The following is a 25,415-nucleotide window of genomic DNA, read 5'->3' on the forward strand; positions in this document are numbered from 1 at the left end:
ACAAAAAAAAACAGAGCTGGACGTTGATTCAACGCCTGTGCACACTCTTGGAGTTTCAGGCGACATTTCTAAACCACAGATTTATAAAGAGATCAACCATGTACGTGAGCCGTGTTTGTAAGAAAAGAAAATCTAATAAAAGTCTTGATTTGTTTCTCTGTTTTTTGATTTGTCGCACACAAACGGGAAGAGTTTGCTCCGTCGACGAAGACGTGACGTCGAGTCCGACGGCGGACAGACGAGGCCCTGAACTCTGTACCTGAGAGCAATGTGTACACTCGACTTTCTGAAGGAAGAGAAAAGCAGAGGAAGCTCCACATGTGAACATGATGGACTGATGAACAACTGCCCTGTGTGTTCTTCAGTGTCAACAGTGTTTCTTTTTTTAAATGCATTTTCTTTTATGTGTAGTGGCATTTTATTTTCTCTTCCCAGAAGTAGAACGTCAACATCATCTTAAAATCCAGTGATGTTCTCAAGGCTACAGATTTACATGAAAACTAAGAGGACAAAGATTTGTGTCAATAAAATTTATATTTGGACTGTGTTACAAAGGTATCCTGGAATATTAATATTTTTCTAGAAATACACCAAGAAATCTGCTGGTGACCAGAATCTGACAATTTTTACTTTTATTGGTTCAGACCTCACAGAAACTCAAAAATTCAACCTTTGTCCAGTAATGTATGCCTCATAGCTTATAGCTACCAGGCTGCCTGTACTCTTCAGTGTGGACTGTCATTGTTGTGGCATGAGGTGTCAAAGTTAGCTAGTTAGCAGAGAGAAAGTATCAAATTATTAAACAGGATTCTGTACTTTCTTTGTTCAAATGCGTTTGTAGATTTCTCAGGCTGCGAGAAGACGAGAGAGAGCCAGGCTTGTGAAAGCTAGCAGGGAGGCTAGACAGCATAAGGAAACGTTTCTTGTTTTCAGCCTGCCGCAAACAGACAGAGGGATCTTGAAATGCTGTTACCCTGATGGAGAACAACAAAGCAAAAGGTAACAAACGCATCCAGTTGTCATCATGATGGACCAGCAAAGATCCACAAATCTCTGATAAGTGGAGGGTCTCAGAAAAATGGCTGTTTTCAGTCAGTATTGCTAACCTCACTTGTGCTTTATACCAATTTAAGAGGCTAAAACTGTTGAAATTGTCCAGTCTTGTTTTCAGTTTCTTTGTTTTAAAAGCTTACAGAAATCCTGTTTAAGTCTGGAGCGGTGAAACACATTGATTTATTTTCCATCAGTGGAACGTGGCCTTAATAGAAACAACTGATCACAGAAACGCTTCTTGTTAGTTTTTCATTCAGTAAATATATTGATCTGACACAGATTTCTCTCAAAATTGAACTATTTATTTTTAATATGATCTTCGATTAAATATTTTGTGATATTTTTTATCTTATGCACTGAAAAAAAAATTATCATAGAGCTGTGATGTATATACATGCAGTGCAGATGGAAAAACCCATTTATATGAAATTCATATATATTTCAAAGTAAGAGAGAGAAAGCGTAATGAATATAAACCAATACTCAGCACAGTTTATGCACATTTAAAATCTAGGTCGAGTTCCTTAATGAAACCACCTCATGCATGCTGATCAGCCCAGTCCAGCCTGTGACCCATTCCCTGTGGCTTAGGTATTTCAGGTGAATGCACACTCTGCTCACCTCTCTGTCTGGCTGGCTTTTTCTCTCTCTCTTTTTTTGTTATTTCAGTTAATGCAAGTGAGTGATTAGGGTGAACCAGATCCCGAACACTGTGTTTTACTCATGCTCCATAATCCCACACTATTAATATCGGGAAAAACCAGAGGCAGTGTTGACAGTGTTCTGTTTGCCTCTGTCAAAGATGACCATCAAATCTCCAAAATGGACGGCAGGATGTAGCTATGACTTCTCAGACATGGAAGAAACAGGAAATGGTGCAATGACATCATTATATTGTAAAACAGTCATGTGATACAGTTTCGACATTTGGAGAATCACTTCATTTCATTGCGATTTTGGTAACGTCATTGTAGTTGAAATTACATTCTTGCATTTTAAACCCACAGTGGCTGTTAGCTAGTTCATGAACACTGGAAGCTAATGTTAGCTTCCAGTAACAAAATGTGTAGTAAGCTGTTTACTTCAAGGACAAGCTAGCCTTTTGCAGTAAACATGTTTCTAAACAGACCTAAAGACAGAGATTGATGTTACTCCTTCAGCAGACATCCCAATTTTACAACTGAATAAAATTGGCATAATGCATAAATATTGTCTTCTATTTTAGCGAACCATTTTTGGAATAGTTAACTAAAATATATGAACCAGTCTCCTCAAGGACCACCAGCAATCACTACTATATATTTTAGTATATGCTTTAGTTTTTCAGAAAAGCTCCATAAACCAGATTGCTCTGTTGAGAAAAAACAGTTTTATTTTTTTGCTGATTATTAGCAACACAATAAAGAATGAAATTAGCACTTTGCCTTTTCCCAAAGAGTTCCCTTTGCATTAAAAGTAGAGAACCTTCTTAAAAGTGAAACGGATATATTTCTTCTCTCTTCGGATTGTGTTTTTAAGTAAAGCCATACGATTTATCTCTGAATGTTTTTACTTAAGTGTTTTCCCAGTGTCTGAGCCAAATGAATTAATAGCATTGGAGCTGCAGCCAACCTTTTCCTTCTCCAATGTATCAGTAGCCTGTTTTAACTTGCTCTCCAGTGTACCATTAGCTAGGAAGAACATTTTAGGGCCAGATGACATGCATTGTGAGAAAACTTTAAGTGGCCTTGCAGACAATGTGCTGGCAGCTGTTGCGTTGCTGCTAAGTCCTCAAGAGCAATACACACACTGTGGGTAGAAAAGAGAAGCATCCAGCCTCTGTTACGCAACCAATGCAGAGCTTGTCATTGTAAATTTTACTGGTATTAATGTTTGGAGAAATGGAAAGATTGTTGTCTGAGGTCATCAGGGTAACAAACTGATCAGGGAAATATAATTTCTGCTCTAAAACTTGAGCTTAAAGGAAATTTTGTCAAGATATGTCATATTAGTGTCAGGGAAAGGAAAAAATCTTTTAGGTGTTCAAGCACCTCGTTCTCAGACATTTTTTCCAGACTTGCTCCTCTTCTCTGGGCAAATCAAGATATAAATCTTTGTGATATTGGCTCTTGATTGAGTTGGAGACTTTCCTCTTTGGTGCCACTTCAAGGTTCCCTTTGATCATTTAAATCTTTTGACAGCTTTTGATAGTGTTGGACTCTTCTCATACTTGGTTTGATTTCATTTTTTTCAAGTATGCTATAGCTGCGCTTCCAATGACCATCTAACTGCGCAAATTTGAATTGCCAAAACAAATTAGCTTATTTTAGCTAAAAGGTTTTGATGCTAACACAAAACTCCAGTGGAAACAGGTTTTTCACATCACTCAATTTGTGAACGACCAGACGTTACTACTGGCGGGAACGACGATGAAGATGACAGGAAGTGGTAGGAGGATGATGTTCTGTAAGGGCTTATCGCGTGAACAAACGTATTCACGTGATTTTAATCGCATTTCTTATTTAAAGGAAGCACCGCAATTGGTTTTTTCGCCATTAGCGGAATACCGAAAAAGTTTTACGTAATGAAAACGCAGCTAGTGTGTGTGTTTAAAACCTACAAGGACCTAAAGCTCTGCTTCTTATGGAGCCGCTAACTCTCAAAGCTGCCACACACCTCTGCGACCCACATAACTGTTCAGCATCATTACCGGATAGAAGAAGAAAAAACAGCTGCATGAGATCCAGGGAGAGCCAGGGGGATGAGGTGGAGCCTCCAGCCTCTCCCGGTTGTCTAAGTCCCGACCTAATCCTACATTAACAGGCCAACAGATTAACTGGAGTTCACCTCTAAAACAGGTCAGCTCCTCCAGCGAGGCTGAAAGGAGCCGCTGAGTTAGCATGTGGTGAGTTCAGCGGCAGTCGTTGTTTACTTCCTTTTCGTTTTATATAAAACATATATATATATATAACATATCACGTAGCAGAACTTTGGTCCCGACAGACAATAGAACCGGAACCCAAACTACCTATTAAGCGGGGTAGAAAAAAAAGAAAACGAAAAAAAGAGAGAAAAATAGTGGCTCATGTTAAACAATGACATCTAGAAAATACACGACAGCGTGCACATAATGCAGCGTGACCACTGCATTATGCTGGAGAAGATTCATAACAATAACAACAGTCTTTCCGACTCCGCATTCAGACAATTGTGACTTGACCCCAGCAGATTCGGAGAGTTCCTCCCAGGAGGCAGAAGCGGTAAGAATGTCCCTCCCGCCCGCCGTAGCGTACAGTAGAAGTAAGAAGATTAATGCGTTTATGGAGAGGCAGAGCGCAGAGAAATGAGCAAAGAGGACATCTGTCCAGGAGATAACGACAGGAGCGCTTAGCTCCTTTAATGTTACACACAGATGTGAATGAAGATACAAAAAAAGAAAAACAGAAAGCCCTCGTTATAGAGTCTATTGCATCACTTTAAATCGAACTGAGCCTTATGCAAGAGAGAAATGTCTTAAGTGGAAAACTGTGGACAGTGCTGTGTAGAAGTATTTCTCCCCTTATATATTTAAACATTCACATTTAAATTGTAATGTTTAAGATTTTTTATTTTTTTTAAATGTCAATTTTAAAACAATTTCTGAAATTATGAACTCCTCGATTGTCCCAGAGACTTCTGGGAAATGTATTTGGTGGTGTGTCCTGCTCCTAACCCAGCATTTCAGAAAGAGAACATCATGCATAGTCAAACACGGGGGAGGTGGTATTATGGTCTGTGGCTGGAAGATCCTGGAGGACACTGTCTGACCTTAAGTTCAAACACACTTGGGTTGTGCAACAGGAAAATTTTGGAGCGGCCTAGGCAAATTTTGGACCTATATCCTGTTGGCAGGCTGTACTATGTAAAATCAACTTTTTAAAATCATGTTATATTATTCCCTCATCAAAAACACACATGGAGTGTGGCTTTGATTCTTTCCATGCATGTTTGAGGAATCCTTTAATCTCCATGGCAACTATTTAGCTGTGCAAAACTCCTGAGTGGATCTAGCTCCGCCTTCAAGGACGAAGCTCCTCCTCTGAGCTGCAGTTTCTGAGCTTCTGCCTCACAGAGCAACACCTTCAGACTAGCCAGCAGCAATTAGCAAACACCTGGTGGAATTGCATATCTGCTCACCTCATTACAGGAGCTACTACTCAGTGTATCACTGGTAAAAATGTTAATAAATAATAATAAAGGGTTAATCGAGGAGCCATGTTGTGATGACTTGCTGAAGGCAAAGTTTCAGGAAGAGGAGGAGTTTTTCAAGTGACAGAGGCCCAGTTTCAAGTCTTTAAATTAGGAGGAAAGATTCCTTTTAAGTTATATGTGATAAAATAATGACTAAAGGTAACATTTATAAAATAGCACTATATGCCTGGAAATGACATGGTACTGCCCCTTTAAATAGGCCATTATTGGTCGAAAACTCTAGAATCTGGCTGAATTACTACAATTTTGCCAGGTATTGCAAACACTTGATGGCATTGCCATCATTATTAAATGCCCCCCTTATTGCTTATGGGGCAATTACTTATTCACATGAAGCCTGAAGACATTTTTCTCTTTTATTAAAACATTTTGTTTTTACTCAGTTTAACTTTTATCTCCAACATTTAATCCTCCTGCTGTCCTAAAAGAGGTGGTAATGGACCTTGTGTCCGTTTTTACAATTGTTTTTTTTTTTTTTGTGATTTCTGGAACTGACGGTCTGACGGAACACCATAGTCTCTACCGTGACAACTGCCTGGCTTTTCCTGAGCGTCGGGCATCAGGGAGGGCTTCATGTGACAGATACACAAAAAGAGAAGAACTCTATAAGAGGGTAAATACTTTTTTGAAACTACCCCATAAAACATGAAGTCCAGTATATTGAGCGCAAGGATTTCAGTTCCCGTAGAAACAGTGCTTGCCAGGTCATATTCCACGTGCTACACGTTCTACGGCTTGAGGAACGTCCAAAAACCAACTCAGAGGCTCTTACAATGGGCAACAAGCCTTCGGACCTCCTGGGAGAAATAAAAGCAAATTTTAACTCAGAAGCGATATGAAAACTCTCGGCGCTAGAGTCCTCATCTTCACGTACAGCGAAGACAGAGACTAGCATGTGACAGGTGGAATAAACCACAGAAGAGCCACGTCACGGTGAAGCAGAGCAGTGACTGAACGGCCTGCGTCCCCCGGCCTCCGACGCCCGCCGACAGCTGGCCCTCCTCCGGCTCCGGCAGCGTCGCGTTGCGCACGCTCTCGGTCCCGTTCCCCATCTCCTCCCTGAGCTCCTGCTGCAGCAGCTTGGAGATGAGGCTGTTGAAGCGGTTCTCCGTGGTGGGCTGCACCTCCGAGGACGCCGTGGTCAGGTTGAGCTCGGCGGGGTCGACGCATGTGCCGTTCGCCGTGGGGAACACCACCTGGCTGAGGTCCAGGCCCGCCACGGAGGACGGCGAGGCGCACGGGATGTCCCGCACCAGCTTGTAGCTCTCCATCCACTGCTTGAGCCAGTCCAGGCCACAGTCGCACTCCCAGGGGTTTTTGAAGAGGTACAGGTGACCCAGGAAGTAGATGGGCTGGAAAACGCTGAGGGGCAGCGTGGTCAGGTTGTTGCTGTTGAGGTGGAGCGTGATCAGGCTGGTCAGGTTCTCGAAGGCGCCCTCCTCGATGTTCAGCAGCTGGTTCCGGTCCAAGTACAGGACCTCCAGCTCCGCCATGTCACCGAACCACGTCTTGGACACGTTGATCAGCTGGTTGCCCCCGAGGTTGAGCATCTTGAGGCGGCTGAGCCCCCTGAAGGCGAGCCGGGGCATGTTGGACAGCAGGTTGTCGTTGAGGTAGAAGTTCTCCAGCCGCACCAGGTCCTGGAAAGCGTTGTCATGGATGACATTGATGCGGTTCTCCTGAAGGTTCAGGTACCTGAGACGAAGAGGAAGGAGAACAATGGACACGTTGGTGTCTGTGGATCAATAATCTTCCCACTACAAAATTTAACAATCGTATTTGTGGTTCAACAATCTGCATGTTTGGGGGTTTAAGCCTCACTTCCATACTGGAACATGAAACAAACTCTCTAATTTCTTATGAAATGTTTTAGTTGCTGCCAAGTGTTTCACAGCTGCATTTCATTTACTAACAGTACTCTGGTGTTCAAGGTGATGTGGCAAAATAGGGTTGCTAAGGTAACATCCTCACCCAACCTACTTTCACATCACAACCTTCAGTGTGGCTTTTTATGTGGATTTCTTGTGACAGATCAGTATAAAGCAGTGAACGACGTTGTATTGGATGGAACATGAAACATGGATTTCTTTTCTTTTACAAACAGCATTCTACCTGAATGAAACATGTCGCCCGTTTCATTCAGACGCCCGTAGGAAGGGAAAGGAAGCCTGCAGGCGTTTCTCACCTGAGGCTCCCCAGGCCCTGCAGCGAGTTGTAGGCCACCGCCTCGATCTTGTTCCTCTCCAGGTAGATGTGCGTCAGGTTCTCCATGCCCCGGATGGCCCCTGGGATCCTGCGGAAGTTGTTCTGGAAGCACAGCAGCTCCGTCATGGCGGTCTGCTCGATGAAGATGCGGTCGGGGATGCTGAAGAGGTTGCAGTCGGACAGGTCCAGCCGCAGCAGCTTCTTCAGCCCCGTGAACGTCCGGGTGTGAAGGTAGCTGATGTACTCGTTGTGGGCCATTTTCAGCTCCAGCAGGTTCGAGAGGCCCTGGAAGACACAGGTTTTTAGGAGCTGCTGCTGTTTAGATTCAGTAGTTTCTTAGCTACAGCAGAAACCACTGAGTAAAAGGACACAAACACATTTTTCTCTCAGTCTGAAGTTAAGTCGGACCAAACTTTTCTTGATTTACTTTAGTTAGAATTACCAAAATTACTTCTATTTGCTCAGTGCCAGAAAGTTGGTGAGAAATTCTTTTTAGACATTTTTAAAAATATTTTTCCTGTAATTCAAAAGCTTACATGCATTTGGTCAGTATCAGGGATAACTGCCTTAAGATGTATGACTTTTGGGCTTCCTTCCACAAACTCCTGAGAGGTGAACTGTCCCAGCTTAGTTAATTGGACTCTCTCCTGCTTCCTGGTTTGACCCGTTGGGAAGCTCAGCAGGAAGCAGCCAAGATATCAGGAAGCCGCACCAGACTGGTTCATCCTTGGGAATAATTTACTGCTCCTTGAAGGGGCCGCGCTCATCTGTTCAAACATTTTTATTGAGTATGAACACGATGGGAACGCCAACCGTCATGATGCTCAGGACAGTGACGGGTTCTGGGTGCCAGAGATGAACTGGTTCTGTTCCGAAATGTTCAGATTGAGTCCAGAACAAAAGCCAAAGACCTCATGAAGATGCTGGCTGAAGCTGGTATGGCAATGATAGTATCCACAGTTAAACTGTCCTGTACTGCGTTAGTTGAAAAGCCATTCAGCAAGGAGGAAGTCGTTACTCTAAGCCTGATTATAGTTTGCAGATGAACACTGTAGTGACAAAGATCTTCATTTCTGGAGGGATGGACTGTACTCTGATGAAACTAAAGTGGAACTGTTTGGGTATAAGGACCATTGTTACGTTCTTGTACCGTCCCAGCTGGTAGTGTATGTTTTGCTGCAGGAGGAACTGGTTTGCTTCATAAAATAGGAAAGACAATTATGTGGAAACATTAGAGGAACATCTATAGACATCAGCCAGGAAGTAAAAGCTTGGGCCACAGATTGGTCTTCCAAATGGACAATGACCCTAAACATTCAAACTGGTCATGCAGTCACTGTGTTGATTCAATCATCACAAAGTCCTGACCTCAGTCCGAGTTGTTATCAGATCTGAAAAGGCGCCTTAGTGAGGCAGGCTACAGACAGGAGGAATGGACCAGAACTCCAGGAAAATACTGGGAGAAGCGTCTGGAAGGAAACCCAAAAGATATAAATGACCATGTTCATTAGTTGTCTGGAACAGCCTGGAGGAACCTGGACTCCAGGATGAAACAGCTGCAGAAATGATACATGGGGAATTTTACACAACTTCTTGATAGAAATTATACAAAAAGATGAGGTTTTAGGTTCTTCATAGATTCTAAGTGAAGTCTTTGTACCTGTAAACTTGCAGAGCAACAATCGAGGTTAAGGGGCAACAATCAGGGACCTCTGCTACTTTTTCTATAAATTCTCATCACATTGAATTACATTTAAAACCCAGCCGTCTGGCTGGAAACGGGTTGCTCATTAAGATATGGTTAAAATACGACTGAAAAGGAAACCTTGAAAGCTCCCGGGGTGATGAAGGAGATGTTGTTGTGGTCCAGAGACAGAGACTTGAGCGAGGGCAGGGTCCCGAAGGCCCGCTCTGACAGGAACTTGAGCCGGTTCTTCTCCAGGTTGATGGCGGACGCCTCACAAGGGAACTCTCTGGGCAGCTCGGCCAGGCCGGCGCGGTCGCACAGCACGCTGCAGCTCTTCTCCTGCGTGCAGGAGCAGGACGGCGGGCAGGCCCGGACGCACGCCCACCGCGCCAACGCCGACTGAGGCAGCAGGCACAGCACAGAGACTGAAAGGCAACGGGTGAGACAGGGCAGTGAGGCCGAATCCCTGCAGACGCTCCGTTAGGACAGCTGGATAAAATCTAAAAAGTGTAGCATCCAAATGTATTCAAGCCCCTTTACTCTGATAGTCAAAATTCAGTGTAAATCAGAGGTGTCGCCTGAAGGCCAATTGTGAGATTTTTTTTTTACCCACATAATTTTCTCACAATGCTAAATGTTCCATTTGTTTTTATAGTAAGTGGACCCATGTCTATCCTCATACATTTACTGAAAAGTTCACTTTGTTGCATTCGAATCAGGCCCTGACAGCATGAAGCAGGCTCCAAGGTCTACAAAACAACGCATCATACCCTAACGGAGGAAATTCAAGAACAGATGAAAAACGATATCAATAAATGAAGAAAACATGGAAGAGTGAGGAGGAGACTTCCAAAGGCTAACCTTGCTAGACTGCATGGCTCCCTGAAATACCAGAAAGTAAATAAGAATTTGATCCAATCTAGAGCTACTTTTTCCATGATATCAGGATGCAAAAAAACACAACTCAAAGTTCCTCTATGGCCACCCCAACCCCAGATCCAGAACCTATTGAAAACCAGACCTGCTGGAGTCCATCTGGATGATCTCCAACTGGGGATCTGCTCTAGATTAGATTCTTCTCAACAGATTCTTAGAACAGATCAATGTGTGGATCAACTTTCTTCAGTTGAACAGAAACAAAAGTAAAGTTATTATCTTTGGACCTAAAGAGGATCTGTGGAGTCATGTGGGCACAAAGCTAGAAACAAGAGATCAGGCCAAACATCTGGGGTAGTGATGGACTCTGACCTGAACCTTCAGAAACACATAAAGACAGTTACAAACTTGGCCTTCTATCACCTGAATAGAGGACGAATGTCTCAGTAAGACCTAGAGAAACTCAGTCATATGTTTACCTCTAGTCACATTGATGACTGCAACAGCGTCTTCACAGGTCTGACTAAAAAATCAGACTCAGAGAATAGACTTTAAAATATTGTTAGTTAATAAATCACTGAACATCTTAGACCACAGCACATCAAACTTCCAGACCTCTCAGATCGGCATCCAGAACCAGAACCAAACAAGGAGAAGCAGCATTCAGTTTCTATTCACCACAAATCTGGAACAAACTTCCAGAAAACTGTAAAACAGCTGAAACACCGAGCTCCTTTAAATCAAAACCTCACCTGCTATATTAGATGTACTTTTGGTTCATGATTTTTTGATAAAGGCATTTGACAAAATGTAATGTTTATTGCTTGTTTCATAAATGGTTAGTGTATTATATTTTCATCATGTAAAGCACATTGAATGTCTGAAATTTTCCGTTAATAAACTGACTAATAAACTTTACTTGTACAGGTTTAACCACACTGGCCCCATTTCTTAAAAACAATTAGCTCTTGGTTAATTTTTGTTTTTTGTTCTGAGATTATGCTGATGCTATAAAAAAAAAAAAAATTCATATTAACACGTTCCGGTTAACGTGTGCTTGAGTCTGTTGCCATTCGACAGAACGAAACGGTCACACAGAGAAGCGACTCCATCAGATGTGAAGCTGGAACTGACCGGTGAAAGTGAAGGAAGTCATTCCTGCCGTCTCTCATCTGGAACATGCCAGGATTAATGGAGGTCTGGAGACGCACAAACACCAGCACCAGCTGTTAACGAATCGTACAAATATCTCATGAAATCATCAGCAGGGAGAGACGCAACCGGAGAAAATGGAAGTGAGGCGGGTGGGGCGGGGAAGAAATACCTGTAGCCCTTTCTGGAGAGCTGCATCCATGTGTGTCAAAGCTCCCTATCCAGATCCGCATGCATGTGTTCATCCTGTCCGTCCCATGTCAGTCCACATTCTGCAGCACCACCAGGCAAGTGGAGCAGAGCCTTTACATCAAACACTGCTCACTGTGTGTGTGTGTGTGTGTGTGTGATGGGACACACAAACACACCAAAAAGCTATCGCTTAATGGCCGTCAAATCCCCTGGATGGAGTGATAGAAGGAGGGATGGGGTTGGAGACGGCCGGTTGGTGGGATTACACAAGTAAAGAGCTCTTATATGGAAGCACAGAGTCACAGATGTAACTTAACGCACACACATGTTTGTGTTGCTATCTTTGTGGGGACTTTCCATTGACTTCCATTCATTTCTACAGCCTAAACCTAACCTTTACCCTTTTCCTAACCCTAACCAAAACTCAATTCATACCTTAGTCCAAACTCTGACCCCTGACCCAAAAACAGGGTTTTCCCTTGTGGGGACCAGGCTCCGGTCCCCACAACGTAGTATATGTCAGGAAAATCGTCCCCACAAGGTATTACAAACAAATGCACACACACACACACCATGAAGTTTAGAGGTAAAACTTCAAACTGCTTCTGTTTTAGTGGTTTATTGGCGAAGTCCACACAGTGATCTGATCAAACAGGCGATCAATACAATTTATTAAACAGATAAGCGGTGGAGCTCTCTAACTTCACCCAACTTTAATGGCTCCATAACCTGCTTTTCACAACATGACACACAAATTATACGAAGTGGGCGTCACAAACAGAGCCGTTACGAAACCTGCTCAGCAGACAAAAGCCAGTGTGACCTCCACAGAGTGAGCAAAAAAAAAAAAAAGTCCAAAAAGTGGGCTAAAACATGCTTTTCATTCAACTGGAATATTAATCCACTGGTTTGCGTTTTTCCTGCTCCAGATGCACCGACAAGAGTCCGGAGCAGACTGAACCTTCCTGCAATATACAGGAGCAGGTTTGAAATGATTATAGAAGCTTAATATAGATGAAAGGCACCGATTTCATCCATGGCAGATTTTTTCACTTAAAACATGTTGCATGAAAAAAATCTGCCAGTGGAACTTGAACTTTAGATCTATATTCAACTATTGACAATCAAAAATCTTGCTGAGAAGTTACTCGTCAGGTTTAGTCTCATTTCAAATGTATTTATTTCAACTGCACACCTGGAATGACAAACTCCATATAAATGGGTCAAATTAGATTCAGCTCTCTGGCAGTAGTGGAGGGATAAACTTCCATATTTGTACTTCCTGCAGAATACCACTTCCTTTAGGTTTTCCTCAGCTTCTTTGCTAACAGTTCAACATGACTAACAACTGTTACTGGGACACATGAAACGCTGCTCACTGTGTGTGTGTGTGTGTGTGTGTGATGGGACACACACACGTAGGTCCAGCTTAGCCTCTCACCTTGAAGTCTTACGATGCGTTCAGGTTACCTCGGAAGTCTGAACTCAGGTTTGACGTTAGAGTCGAGGTAACGGGGTTCTAGTTGAATCGGGACGTCCTGTTTGCTGAACCTCCTGATCGTTTTAAACTTTACTTTCCAAAAGCAAATACTTTACATTTGTTCGGTTTAGAGTTTCAGGGTCTACATGTGGCCTTGTGGCATTAAGCAATACATGAATTAATTGCATAATAAATTAAAACAAGCTGAATTTCCATTTTGTTTTTCTTTTCTCAGTTTTTACCAAAAACTGAAAAGTTTTCAGTTTGGTGCTTTGGTCTGAATTAGTCCCGTTTTTGAGGGACCAATTTACTTTATTTTGAATATGTAAAATGTTTTCCAGTTCAGGGTTAAATGTTGATTAGAATTTAAAGTTTCTTTGAAAATGTGCTCTTGAGGTATTTCACCATTATACTACATGAAAATGGTCTCAGAGCATCAATATTAACTTCTAATGAAGCCTCCACTGACAAACATCACAAATGCTGAAATGCAAATGGATCCAATTGAAATGAGTAAAGTGGCCATGACTTATGGCGTTTAAACTCGTTCACGTGATTTTAATTTAGTCCTTATTTAATGGAGACGCAATTGCAAAATTGTGTTTTAACATCAGCGGAATATTAAAGATTTGGACACATTTGCAACAGACTTGTGATGTGTCCGCTGCAGACCGCGTTATGTGCTCACACACGGTACTGTGCAAAAATGAAGCCGATCAACTTAAGGAAAAATACAAAAATGACACAGTTGAAAGTACAAATGAAATCTTTATGCATTTTTCCTCATCAAAACAAATGAAGCTCATCCAATCCATCACAAACTGATTTTCGCCGCCCATCTGCCAGGTGCCACATAGCAGCAGGCCGCTTGCTACAAGTCTTCTCAGCATCATCTACAGTAAACAACTTCTCAGAAAACATGCTTGATTTTTCAACAAACTTTTTGCATTCAAACATTTTATTTTGGTAAAATCTTACATTTGTTGCACAGCTGAGTACTCCCCCCCTCCTCCATGCAGTGCAGCAGCCTAGAGGCTAACACAGAAAAGCAAAGTCTACATCTAAACAGCTCTGGGGTTTCTCTAAAGATTGAGCAACAAGTCTCAGGTTCTGCTCGAGATTCAGAGCTGAAGACCTGTTCCACAGCCACGGAGAACTCGAGAGGCATCATATATGCAAAAATACAACAAGGAGAATAAACCACATGTTTGTTTCTTTAAGGATTGCCATGTGCCAGACATTGACTAGAAAAAAAAAATAAAACAATCAGGTCAAATTAGACTAAAGGATTAATGCACACAGTTGGAGAATCTGAACACTTCTGCACTGATATGCTTAGGAAATTTATTTGCTCTTTTGAAAGCTTTACACCAAACCTTGGCATGTTTGCTCAAATCCACTTTGAATTTTGATGACCAATTGGGAAATTCTAATAGATGGCTGGCCATGTGGAGGCCTCTGAAACAGCTGTGGATATTAGAAACTGAGTCCAATGGATCGTATACATTTAAAAAGCTCACACTACCCCGAAATATATAAATTTCACGCATACAGGTGACATTCAACATTCAAGTGCCAGTGTTTTTTGTACTGTCTTTTGGTCAAGTTTCTGAAACTTTCAAAGAATCACTTAGAGGCTTACAAAAATAAATATTTGTCAAAAATGCTTAATAAATTACACAAAACTAGCAGCAAAAGTAGAATCTAGAAATCTGTGCAAATGGCTAAATTCCCCCCCAGACTGCTAAATCCCCCTGGTCCCAAATAAATCCTGGATTTCAACGTTGAGAACCCTTCCCCCTTTGTAAACAAGCTGCGTTTTTTTGTGGGTCTCCCCCCTCTCTCTCTCTCCACAAACTCCTCACACACAATATTTGGAAGCTTAAGGACACATATCAGAGACATCTATATAAAACTCTAGATGTGCAATAAAACAACTTTAGTAAAACTCGATGGGCTCGATGTACGAGGGCCTACACACATATCAAGTAGCACCATTCAATCTCTCAATACTGTCAGTGCATCCGCTTTTCAGATTTAAAGAAAAGAAAAAATTAAAGGTTTCAAGGCACATCACACCTGATGAGGACTGGGGAGCATTCCGTATCCGACTCCTGCTCCTCTTCCAGAGGAAAAGCTGCTCCGAATTATTTTTTTTATTTCCTGATACTACTTAAATGTTCCGTACAGAAGGTAGGACACCTTCCGATCTTTGGCCACCTTCAGTTTTGTGTGTAAACCAAACGGCGGTGCACTGAAAAAAGTCTCGCCCCGCACCCTCACCCACCCACCCCACCCCGTGTGGTTGGAGTGCTGCTCCCCAACGTAGACCACCCCCACCCACCCATTTTTCCCACTGGTTATTTGAAAACCTCAGTGATTACTCCAATGTCCCGTCTCCTAACGATGAACCACGCCTCCAACGCAGCTTGAAAAAGAGAAAAATGTTAGTAATTAAGTTAAGCCTGCGACTCAAGTTCACGTGTCCTTTCTCCCTTGACCAAAAAACAAAAACACTTGCAAGCGTAAAATACCCAATGTTGTGGTCCTTTTGTGCAGCCATTTTGAACTTCACTTTCAAGATGGCAGGCATTGCTTCGATACACCTTTTTTTTTGTAGAGAAACGATTCACAAAAACCTGACTGGGGTTTTTCCAAAAGTAATTTGCATACGCCTGCTCCAAGAACGTCTCAAGTAAAAAGCAACAAAAACCACCGTTCAGTTTTCTTTTTTTTTTTTTTAAAGTAGCTAGCGCTTGGTAACAGACTAGCTGCCGTAACATGTATCGGAAAGCGTGGAGTTCCAGCATTGGTTTCTTGGTTTTTGTACCTCAGCGACTGTTGGCACTGAGCTTAACGACTGCTGTGTTTCTTAAGATTACGTCAGGAATGGCTAAATAAAAAAAAAAAAGAAAGAAAAAGACGACCATGTCCCTAAACAGAGCCTGTCCAGGATAGAGTGAGCAGAAAAAAAAAAGAGAGAGAGAAAACACTAATGGAACTTTGTCCCCCTTCAGATTAAAACGGCGGCTTCACACAGTGGCCCAGTTTTAGAGAAACTAATGGCTCCATTAGCTGTTTGACAATAGAAAAAGGCTACATGATGTTAGAAATTTGAGGTTCAAATGGAATCATGACTCCAAGAGCCACAACACCCAAGAGTTTGCCAAGGTTTAAGTCCAAGCTTATTTCAACTTTTCTAGTTTCTTTTTTTTTCTTTTTTTTTTTTTTAACGACTATTTTTTTTCCCCAAACTAAATCTTTAAAACTAATTTTGAGCTCTTGGCCATGTTCATCTGGTGAAATAACATATATTTCCTGGTTAAATTCAAAAAGGCACAGTACATCAACATACAAATAATCCTCAGGTTACCCGGTTTGCGGGGTAGCGGACCCCGCAGTGAGAACAAAAATACTTTTTTTTGAACAATGAAAAGTCCGAGGTTGCGGTCGGACAGTGCATGTAAGCATCCATGCTCGTTCTGTGGTGTGCAAAATCTCTGCGGCGCCCCCTGGCGGTCGGCACGTGCTGGTGATTTTCTTTGCGTCGTGCTGCGCTTCCTTTCGAGGGGAAAGAAGCCGGTGGCAGAGAACTGGGGTTGTAATGTACTGTCTGTCAGTGGAGCTACACAGGGAGGGTTTGTTATGGTCTGGCTTAGGTTAACATGTGGTTTCCAGCAGGTTGGCATGACAACCTGTTCCTATGGTGTTTAGTTCCCCCACCAATCTACGCTACCAGAGTGGTTGTAATTTCCGCCGTAGCCGTCGCTGTAGAAGTTGCCGCCGAAGCCACCTGGGAGGAGAAAGTCAGGACAGGTCAGAGGAAACGACTAGTTTGGGAAACAGAAAGGTGAAAGTCATGACGGCACAAAAACACTTTAAAGGGGCAGCTTTATGTATTTTCCAGGCACATAGAGGCATTTTATAACACAGTCGAGTAACTTTTGATATTATAAAAATGCTATTTATGTCAACTATATTTATTTGATATAAATATGAAGTAAATATAACTTAACGCCTCAAAATTGGACCTCCGTCTCTGCAAGAAGCTCCTGCTCTTTGTGAAACTCCGTCTTCAAGAATCAGCACAACTTTGCTCCTCTATGAACCCTTTAATGTTTTTACCAGCGTTGTTCTGTGTAGCGGCTGGGATAAGTTCAGTGGATGCACAGTTCCACTCGGTGTTAGCTCCTTCAGACTAGCCAGAAATAATTAGCAATGTCCACCCAGGCATTTTGAACAGCTGAATGGTTGCCATGGGTGATTAAAGGGCAAAAGAATGAAAGAATCATGGCAATACTAGCCATGTTTTTGAGGGAACAGAATTTTTTTTTTTTGATTATACATGATGCTGCCCCTTTAAAAGCTGAGCCACATTAGCTTGTGTACCTCCACCAAAGCCACGGTTTCCTCCGTGACCGCCAGCATTGCGTCCTGAGCGGTTGCTGTTGAAGCCTCCGGAGCCACCCGATGCCTGGCGGTAGTCTCTGGCTCCAAAACCACCAGAGAACCTGCAGGAGAGAAACCAGTAAGTGTTTGCACACAGGAACCAGACTGACAACAGATTTAGCCCGTCTGAACATGAGAACAGAGACAACCAGTTTAGCAGCTTTTAGGAAACGCATTTTTACTACATGGTACTTATTACTTTAGAGCAAATTTATTTTGAAGTTGCACTACTCTTGAGTAAAACCTCTGGGTACTTTATGCACTGAACTGAACGAAGAACAAACTAGTTTGAACCAAAAAATACAGACACACCTGCAGTTTTGCTGAAGTTTCATAGTTTCAGTTTTATACACCGAATAAACAGATTTGGAAAAATGCTTCTTTTGTCTGATTTTCTATGAATTATTTTCATTTTGACCTCTTACTGGAAGAATTGACATGGGACCAGATACTGGGGCGTTACCTCTTGGAACGTCCGCGGCTGGTGCTCTTGTGCTGGTGCTCGTAGGCCAGGCTCTCCAGCCAGGAAGGAACCTCCTGCTTGGCCTCAACCAGGATGTCCAGCAAATCTTTGGTTATGTTGCTGTTTTTGTCGTTAAAGAACGACGTGGCCAGACCTGAGCAAGAGTCCACAAGTTATGTTACGCCGCCGTTCTTTAAAGCAAAGAGATCATTTTAAGCTACTGAGCGGGATCGTACCAAGGTTGCCCACACGTCCCGTACGGCCGATACGGTGAACGTACTCCTCAATGTCGCTGGGCAGATCGAAGTTAATCACGTGCTTCACGTTGCTGATGTCCAGACCTCGAGCAGCCACCTGGACAGAAGGACGGACATTTATTTGGTGTTCCTCAGTTGGCTCAGTGTCCTTACAAGCTCAAAGTCAAGCAGGAAGCATGCAACAGCAACGGCTTTTTGGCAAAACAACTCAGGAATGATTACATTTAGAGAAATATAACGCAACTATGGGTAACCTACAGCTGTAGCCACCAGGATTGGGCAGCGTCCAGAGCGGAACTGGTGCAGAGCTTCCTCTCTGTCCCTCTGAGATCTGTCTCCATGGATGCTGGTGCAGGCGTAGCCCTCGCGGTACAGGAAGTCTTCCAGAGCGTCGGCTCCTTTCTTTGTTTCCACAAACACCAGAGTCAGGGAGTCTTTACCTGGGGAGCCATGAGGAAGCCACATGAGGGGGCTTTGAAATGCTAAGAATCCACACGCATGCAGCAAGTACGGAAATATAACCTGAACGTGTTTTACAGAAGCAGGAACTGAAGACATCACCGAGGACGCAACAGGAAGATTATAAAGCCCTGGTGATAAATGCCTCTTTACTGAAACAGGTATTGGAGTTCTTTTAATTTTACCGATCATCAAAAATCCCCAAGATTACTTTAATAGTTTCATAATGTCTGCTATGTGTCTGATTATTGGGTTAAAATTCAGATATTTAATTATGCAGGCCAGTAAAAAAAAAAAAAAAAAAAAAAACTTTGACAATTAGTCATCTTAGCATTCACTTCAGTGCCAAGAAAACAGGCCAACTTTCCTCCTCCCCCATAGCCAGGCATGCAGGCCTTAAAACAACATCTGGAGGTGCTAAATAAGTTCTTCATTAGTATCAGAGCTACACAACCAACCCAGTTCAATTCAGTTTAGATTGCATTTCTACGCATAAGACAAAACACTGAATCAAATTCCTAGGAATATGAATAAAGTTACATGACTCTGGTATGAGGCGAAGCTTTCTGTAGGCTGGTCATGTTCCTATTGCAGGGTTTCCCCCAATGTATTATAAGCCTGGCGGGCCACCAGGCTTTACTTGGGCATCCACCAGTATAAGCACCGCTTATTTATTTTAGGTTTTGTTTTTATGTTTGCATTTTGTAAGACTTTATAGCCAATATTCAAGCAGTAGTATTTCAATAATACATAATCATCAAGTGATATTTTCAAATTTATTGTTGACTTTTTAACTCAAAAACACAACAGGAACTTAATGAGACTGACTTAGCTCCCCAACCACCAGGTTTAGCAAACTTTCTGGGGGAAATCCTGTACTGAAATATCCTTAGCCCTTGTAGCCAGAGGCTGACATTAGCTTAGCATTGCAGACTTGAACAGAATGAGATGCAACCATTTTCATTTGTTAAATGAAGAAAAAAACATTTTTTTTACCTGTGGCATTGAGCAGATCCAGAAGGAAAGACCTCTTGTCGTTGTCTTCTACCCAGACAACCTTCTGCGTGATGTTCTCTGATGTGGAACCGACGCGCCCCACTGCCAGGAAGATGTAGTCCTCCAGGAAGTCACGAGCAAGGATCTGAGATCAACAGCAGCCAACAATGAGATGACCAGAGTCATTGAACGCACCGCCAAAGCGACACTGTAAGGCCGCCGTCATGAAAACATACCTGGATCTCTTTGGGGAAGGTGGCGCTGAACATCATGGTCTGGCGGATGCCCTTGGGCGGCATCGTGTCCTGCTCCACGATGCGTCTGATCTGCGGCTCAAAGCCCATGTCCAACATGCGGTCAGCCTCGTCCAGAACCAGGTAGCTGCAGACACGATTCAACATTTAGTCACCAATAGATCCTGGTGTCAAACCTTTGAATTCAAACGTTTGATCTTTTGACATTCCAGTGAGTCGGATACTAACTTGCAATGGTCCAGACCAATCTTGCCTCTCTCCATCATGTCCACCAAACGTCCCGGTGTGGCCACCAGTAGATGGCAGCCTCTTTCCAGGTCCCGGATCTGTTGGCCGATGTCGGCGCCGCCGTACACCACACAGGGACGCACGTGGGAGCGGTAGGCGAACTGGACACCAGGAACCAACAGGAGGTCTTGTGATTTCACACGGCAGTGAAAAAGAAGAACCGAAGAACTATTTGTTAGCTACAAACTCACCTTCCTGGCCTCATCGTAGATCTGCAGAGCCAGTTCTCTGGTTGGAGCCAGAATGAGGGAGATGGGGTACTGCTTACGACGGCCGTACCGTCCATTCTCCTGGAGGTTGGAGGAAAACTCAGGACCAACCCAACACCGTGTGGAATGATTACAACTTTATGGACTGTTGTTTTTACCTGTCCACTGCTCTTTGAGGCTTGCAGAGTATCTCCTGGCCCGTCTGTGTAGATCTGACTCAGAACCGGCAACAGGAAAGCAGCGGTTTTACCAGAACCTGAAACACACATGGGCTCTATTAAATAAAGATCTAAACAAAAACCACTAACCATCTTAAGACAACAAACTTTACTTTAACTGTCTGTAAGGAACACCAGAGACGCTAACCAGTCACACTAAACGCTAAGCCATTTGGGATGAGGGACACTAACCCGTCTGGGCGCAGGCCATCAGGTCTCTCTTAATCTTAATGATGGGAATGGCGTGCTTCTGGACCGGAGTGGGCCGGGTGTAGCGGGTCAGGTTGATGTTCCCCATGATGATCTCCCCCATGTCCACATCATGAAACTGCACAATGAAACAGTCATTAGTCATCAGGCTCTGTCTAAAAACAGGAACAGAGACGGTGAGGGACACCCACACTCTCGATGTGTGGTGGGCAGTTCGATCCAGTCGCCTCCACGGGAATATCGTCATATTTCTCAAAGTTTATCCCCGTGTTGCTTCCAGAGAAAAGCTCGCTGCAGACAGGATACAGTTAGGATTAGTCTGATTGTAACATACAGGCAGATAATTCCCAACCAGCTTAATGTCGCTTACTGTTCCAGACGCTCATTGGGTGCAGTAGGCTTGGACCAGTCGTCTTCTCCTCTGGACTCCTCCACCCAGCGGCTGTTCCCACCACCACCGAACCCCCCACGCTCGTATCTGGAAACAGATGCAAATGTTCTGTTTACATGTGGCGATATAATGCTGCTGCAGAAAACCATCCTTTTAGAAAGCGAGTATTTTATAGATTATACTGACAATCGGCTCAAACAAACCATTTAACCACTTAAATTTGAAACTGCAAAAATACATCAGAGTTGTAAAATTACTTTTTAAAAAAAACTTTCATGCCTAAAATGTGTTAACTTTTCCTTTAGCATATGCTTGATCAATTGTAAAAGCATGCATCTGCAGCTAAAGCAAAGTAGTAGATGCAGATTATCCTGATTGATTAACCAGTTAATAATGGGATGGAAAAGGTTCTTAAGTTTCGTTTAATGACAGAATTTGAACCAAATGAAGCTAGAACTTCCACGTGAAGGTAATATTTACAGACAAGGTTTTTCATCTTAAATCCAAAATATATACATTTTTGTTCAGTGTTGGCTTAATTACTGCTGTTCTTTCAACAAATGTGGTATTTGAGAGTCCGTATACGCCAGCTAGCAATTACTACATTTCAATAATTGATTCATCTCGATTACTTGTTTCAGCCCCAAGTTATAATGAAATTTAGCATCAGTAACTTGTTTGGAAGGGTTTTTCTGCACAAATGACACCTAGATGTAAAACTGAAGATAAAACCTCTGATGCTCTGAACGCTTCACATATTTCAGGGTTGCTGTAAGTTAGCGTCACACACACCTTCCTCTGGAGCCAGACCCACGGTCGTTGAAGAACGCAGACTTGGACCGATCGTTGCGTCCTCCAAAGCTGTTGTAGGCGGCGTCTCTAGGGGCTCCTCCCCAGCCTCCGTCTTTGTTTTCGTAGCCTCCAAACCCTGCGACGGGGGAAACGAAACGCCATCACTGACAAACTCTGAAACTGTTCTGGCACAATCAGCTGTCAGACATCCAGAGATGTCTGCTGCTTACCAAGGCTGGAGCTGTGTGTTTTCCTTAAAGCAAAAGTCCTGTTAAACCGTCAATTTATGTCACTCCTGACCTTTCCTCACAGCTAACGGACTGGGATGCAAGTTTAAAAATGCATGCTTACTATCAAGAGAATGTAAACAGAGACACTTTAAAAAAAGGGTGGGGTGAGGGCTTACGGCTAACGCTACGCTACACCTTCGGCTACAGTTAGATTTTTAAGAGAACAGGAATTCCCCACCTGTATTTTGCAATGGTTGATTAAACGAGCCTCGGCCCCTGTTACCACGGTAGGCGCCACGCCCACCTCTGTCATTGCGAGGGGGTCCACGCCCTCCGAAACCCCCATTTGTACGGTTGTCATGGAAACCATTCACAAATCCGTTGGTGCGTCCTCCGTCCCACCCAGGTGAATCTTCACATTAAAAGGGGGGAAGAAAAAAAAAAAAAGAAAAAAAAAGAAAAAAAAAAAGGAAAAAGAAAAACTAGGTTTAGAAATGGTTTTATATCCAGTTGCTAACACTTCAAATACACACAGCAGGTTTAATTAGGTCCATCACAACTGAACTGCAGACAACATACCAAAGCAGGCAGGTAGAAACAGGCCCCTTTGACACCATTGTTTAATAACAGTAAAAATTACTGTGCAGCACCAATTTCAGTAGCCACTGCTCCTGCTGGTGGCCACACTTCAGGTCTGAAGCCGGTGAACGAGGACCGTTAGTCTAAGCGTTCTGCCGAAACGTCCTCAGCCCAAATATCAAAAGCAGAACAGCCACACGGATCTTGGCAGACTTCCAAGGTCTTTTGTTGAAGATAAAATACTTTTAGACCCAGGAGTCAACAAAAACCTCCATTGTGGAAACCATTAGTAAGCACACGACAAGCCTTTTAGTAAGCGCACAACAGAGATGGCCAACACAAGCGATCACAATGCCCGGTCAGACACTGATGAGCCAAAGAAGTCTGTGTTCAAGGCAAAGCTGACTGAATGTTCAGGTTGAGAAATTCATAAAATGTTTGAAACATTAGGCAGCTATTAGCGATCATGTTTTTTTAAAGTCTTAAGAGTTTATGGGAATAATCAGAAACAATCAGTAACTAAAATGTGTCTAAATAAATTATCCACCTAGGATTTGTTACACACCAATTAGATTTTTTTCTAGTTCAGATTTTTGAAGTGGATTTAAAAAAAAACTGGAAGGATATTAATGTTTCCAGAGGTTAAAGGTCAACCACCTTCCCAACATTCACGAAATCAAGGAAATCTGTGACCAACCAGCTGTGCTACAAAATAATTTTGCTGCACAAACCATCACCAGGTTGATCCCTGCAACCCCCCCCCTTTTTTTAAGCTTAAAAATTACAATGACGCAAACAAAAAATGTTCCCTGCACACGTTAGCATAGTTGCGAGACACATTTTATTTGATTTTGTAAATATGAAGCATCTTGTGTTGACCCTTGATGACCGCTGGAAAAATTTAACATTAATATGAAAGCGGCACAAATGAAACGTTCTTGCTGCATAAACCAGCAGAAATTGATGTTCAAATGAACTGAACACCATTTTTTTGTTGAGTTTGAAGAAGGTGGTGGGGCCGTATTACTGGAGCAGGGGTCTGCCTCTCCGGTCTGCTCCCTCTGTATAGCAACTTCTGGATGCTTTCCTGCTCCAACAAACATGAATCAAACAACTTAATTGCCTCCTTTTGGAAAGTTACACAAAATCCTGAACCATCTGTTTAACCCGGGTGTGTTGGAGCTGAGCTGAATCCAGGATTCTGGTGCAGTTATGCTAAATAAAATGGGTCCAACTCCACAGGTTGATGGCAGCAGAGATTCAACCAGATTCTACTAAACAAACCAGCTCTGCATCCCTTTCACTGCCTACAGAGTAAATCGTCAGCCACCCAGGTGATGCAGGGTAACCCAATGCATCGCTGCCATGCAGCATCATCACGCTCATTAGCAACTGTGCTAAGGCTTTCAGCTAGCTGCACACACTGTCAAAGTGTGCCATCAGGTAGATGGGACAGCATGCAAGCGGAGGTCAAAGTGTACCGCATCGGTTTCGCCAGCCGCCACTGTAGGCATGGTAAAAGGCAAGCTCTTGAGAGGCCAGTCTTGGGTAACCTGAGTAAAAAGTAGGGAAGCAGGCTTTAAGATCTGCCACTCCTCACCCCCACCCTCAGGGAGTACTGGCTCATGCAGGTTTTTAAGTGTTGGCTTTGACTTTGCACAGTAGTTACCCATGGTACAGTCATCCCATCCTGTAGGACAGCTAGCTCCCTGCACTGGCTGGCAGTCAGCCTGCCATGGTTGGGGGCACTGCTTAGGGGCATCTTGGAGACCATTGAAGGCGAGATAAACAACATCAATATTTATATGTATGAGGAGGGGGAGGGGAATCCATATTGTCCATAAAAAAAGGGAAAAAAATGAACCAGGACTAAGGAAAAGGTAGCCAATAATTAAATGACAAATATCTTGCCTTAGAATTAGCTTCAACTGCAAGCATTTCAGCAAAGAGAAGCACAACAATTAAGTCAAGTTAAAGGGATGCACCGATCCACTTTTTTACTTTTGAAACCGATATTTGAGGTTTAGTTTCGCCTGGTACAGAAAAATGTACCGACTTAAAACAATTTTATTTATTTTACTTAAATGTACCAAATTACTTCTTTTTTTATAACTACACCAGTACAGCAACACTTGAACACACCAACTTGCTTGGTCAAACAAGCAAGTGAAAAAACTTTAATTTGTTCACTCACTGCAATTAGAAGAACAGAAAATGGAAAATAGTAAAGAAACCGACTACCTTGGTCAAACATGTGGTAAAGTGCAACAAACCTTTCAAATGGTTCAAGAGAGGAATTCTTAATATAGTGTTGAATACATAAAGCATGATGTCACTCAGTACAAAGCATAGAGTTAGGCTGAGTAGATCTGCCCTTATGGAAAAGGTGCATCATCACAGATACCACATTTTTTTCTTCCTCATCAGGATTGACATCAGTACTGGATTGGTGCATCTCTAATATTAAATTAATAGTTTTTAAACCTTCCTCCCATCAAACTCACTTTATTGGTGTGTGAAATTGTTATTTCATGCATCTCTAAATGCCATTTGCCCTCAGCAAAAGCAGACATAAGGGACTTACAGAAATTTACTGGTGCCACTGAATAACCGCACTGTTTACCAGCGGAATAAGAATTTCCTGCTGTGGAATAAGAAAAACAGTGTGTAAAAAAAAAAAAAAAAAAAGGGAAAAAAGGAAAAAGGTGAACACCCACTGAACCAAGAATTTTGCACTGATTTAAA

General features: G+C 42.8%; 2 protein-coding genes across 11 annotated transcripts in view; both read right to left on the reverse strand.

Annotated features, from left to right (window-relative positions):
* Positions 1 to 5,761: 5,761 nt before the first annotated feature.
* Positions 5,762 to 11,759, reverse strand: nyx (nyctalopin). Of its 2 annotated transcripts, none has more exons than XM_015030704.1 (5): positions 11,376 to 11,759; positions 11,186 to 11,250; positions 9,314 to 9,600; positions 7,469 to 7,773; positions 5,762 to 6,978 (listed from the first exon to the last, which is right to left on the reverse strand). In XM_015030704.1, exons 2-5 carry the CDS (start codon positions 11,205 to 11,207, stop codon positions 6,150 to 6,152), a joined length of 1,443 nt encoding a protein of 480 aa, XP_014886190.1. In that variant the 5' UTR covers positions 11,208 to 11,250; positions 11,376 to 11,759; the 3' UTR covers positions 5,762 to 6,149. The 2 variants fall into 2 exon arrangements, with proteins under 2 accessions (XP_014886190.1, XP_014886191.1); XM_015030705.1 differs by having other exon boundaries at positions 11,186 to 11,277.
* A 4,334-nt stretch (positions 11,760 to 16,093) lies between these two features.
* ddx3xa (DEAD-box helicase 3 X-linked a) overlaps positions 16,094 to 25,415 on the reverse strand; it is a 16,084-nt gene continuing 6,762 nt past the window's right edge. Inside the window, exons 4-21 of one of the 9 annotated variants that reach the window (XM_015030697.1) lie at positions 25,255 to 25,314; positions 24,340 to 24,432; positions 24,152 to 24,223; positions 22,396 to 22,503; positions 21,862 to 21,997; positions 21,049 to 21,156; positions 20,870 to 20,969; positions 20,661 to 20,796; positions 20,409 to 20,506; positions 20,233 to 20,331; positions 19,982 to 20,142; positions 19,736 to 19,880; positions 19,500 to 19,644; positions 18,303 to 18,484; positions 18,024 to 18,141; positions 17,788 to 17,941; positions 17,264 to 17,389; positions 16,094 to 16,670 (exon numbers count right to left, since the gene is read on the reverse strand). In XM_015030697.1, coding sequence (XP_014886183.1) covers positions 16,586 to 16,670; positions 17,264 to 17,389; positions 17,788 to 17,941; positions 18,024 to 18,141; positions 18,303 to 18,484; positions 19,500 to 19,644; positions 19,736 to 19,880; positions 19,982 to 20,142; positions 20,233 to 20,331; positions 20,409 to 20,506; positions 20,661 to 20,796; positions 20,870 to 20,969; positions 21,049 to 21,156; positions 21,862 to 21,997; positions 22,396 to 22,503; positions 24,152 to 24,223; positions 24,340 to 24,432; positions 25,255 to 25,314 — 2,126 coding nt within the window. In that variant the 3' untranslated portion in view covers positions 16,094 to 16,585. Of the gene's footprint in view, positions 16,671 to 17,263; positions 17,390 to 17,787; positions 17,942 to 18,023; positions 18,142 to 18,302; positions 18,485 to 19,499; positions 19,645 to 19,735; positions 19,881 to 19,981; positions 20,143 to 20,232; positions 20,332 to 20,408; positions 20,507 to 20,660; positions 20,797 to 20,869; positions 20,970 to 21,048; positions 21,157 to 21,861; positions 21,998 to 22,329; positions 22,504 to 24,151; positions 24,224 to 24,339; positions 24,433 to 25,254; positions 25,315 to 25,415 lie in introns of all 9 variants that reach the window. The other 8 variants (XM_015030696.1, XM_015030695.1, XM_015030699.1 and 5 more) reach the window with 8 other exon arrangements.

Source organism: Poecilia latipinna, unplaced genomic scaffold, assembly GCF_001443285.1.
Source record: "Poecilia latipinna isolate Pla-1442-1.1 unplaced genomic scaffold, P_latipinna-1.0 Scaffold189, whole genome shotgun sequence".
In the NCBI taxonomy this organism is placed as follows: domain Eukaryota; kingdom Metazoa; phylum Chordata; class Actinopteri; order Cyprinodontiformes; family Poeciliidae; genus Poecilia; species Poecilia latipinna.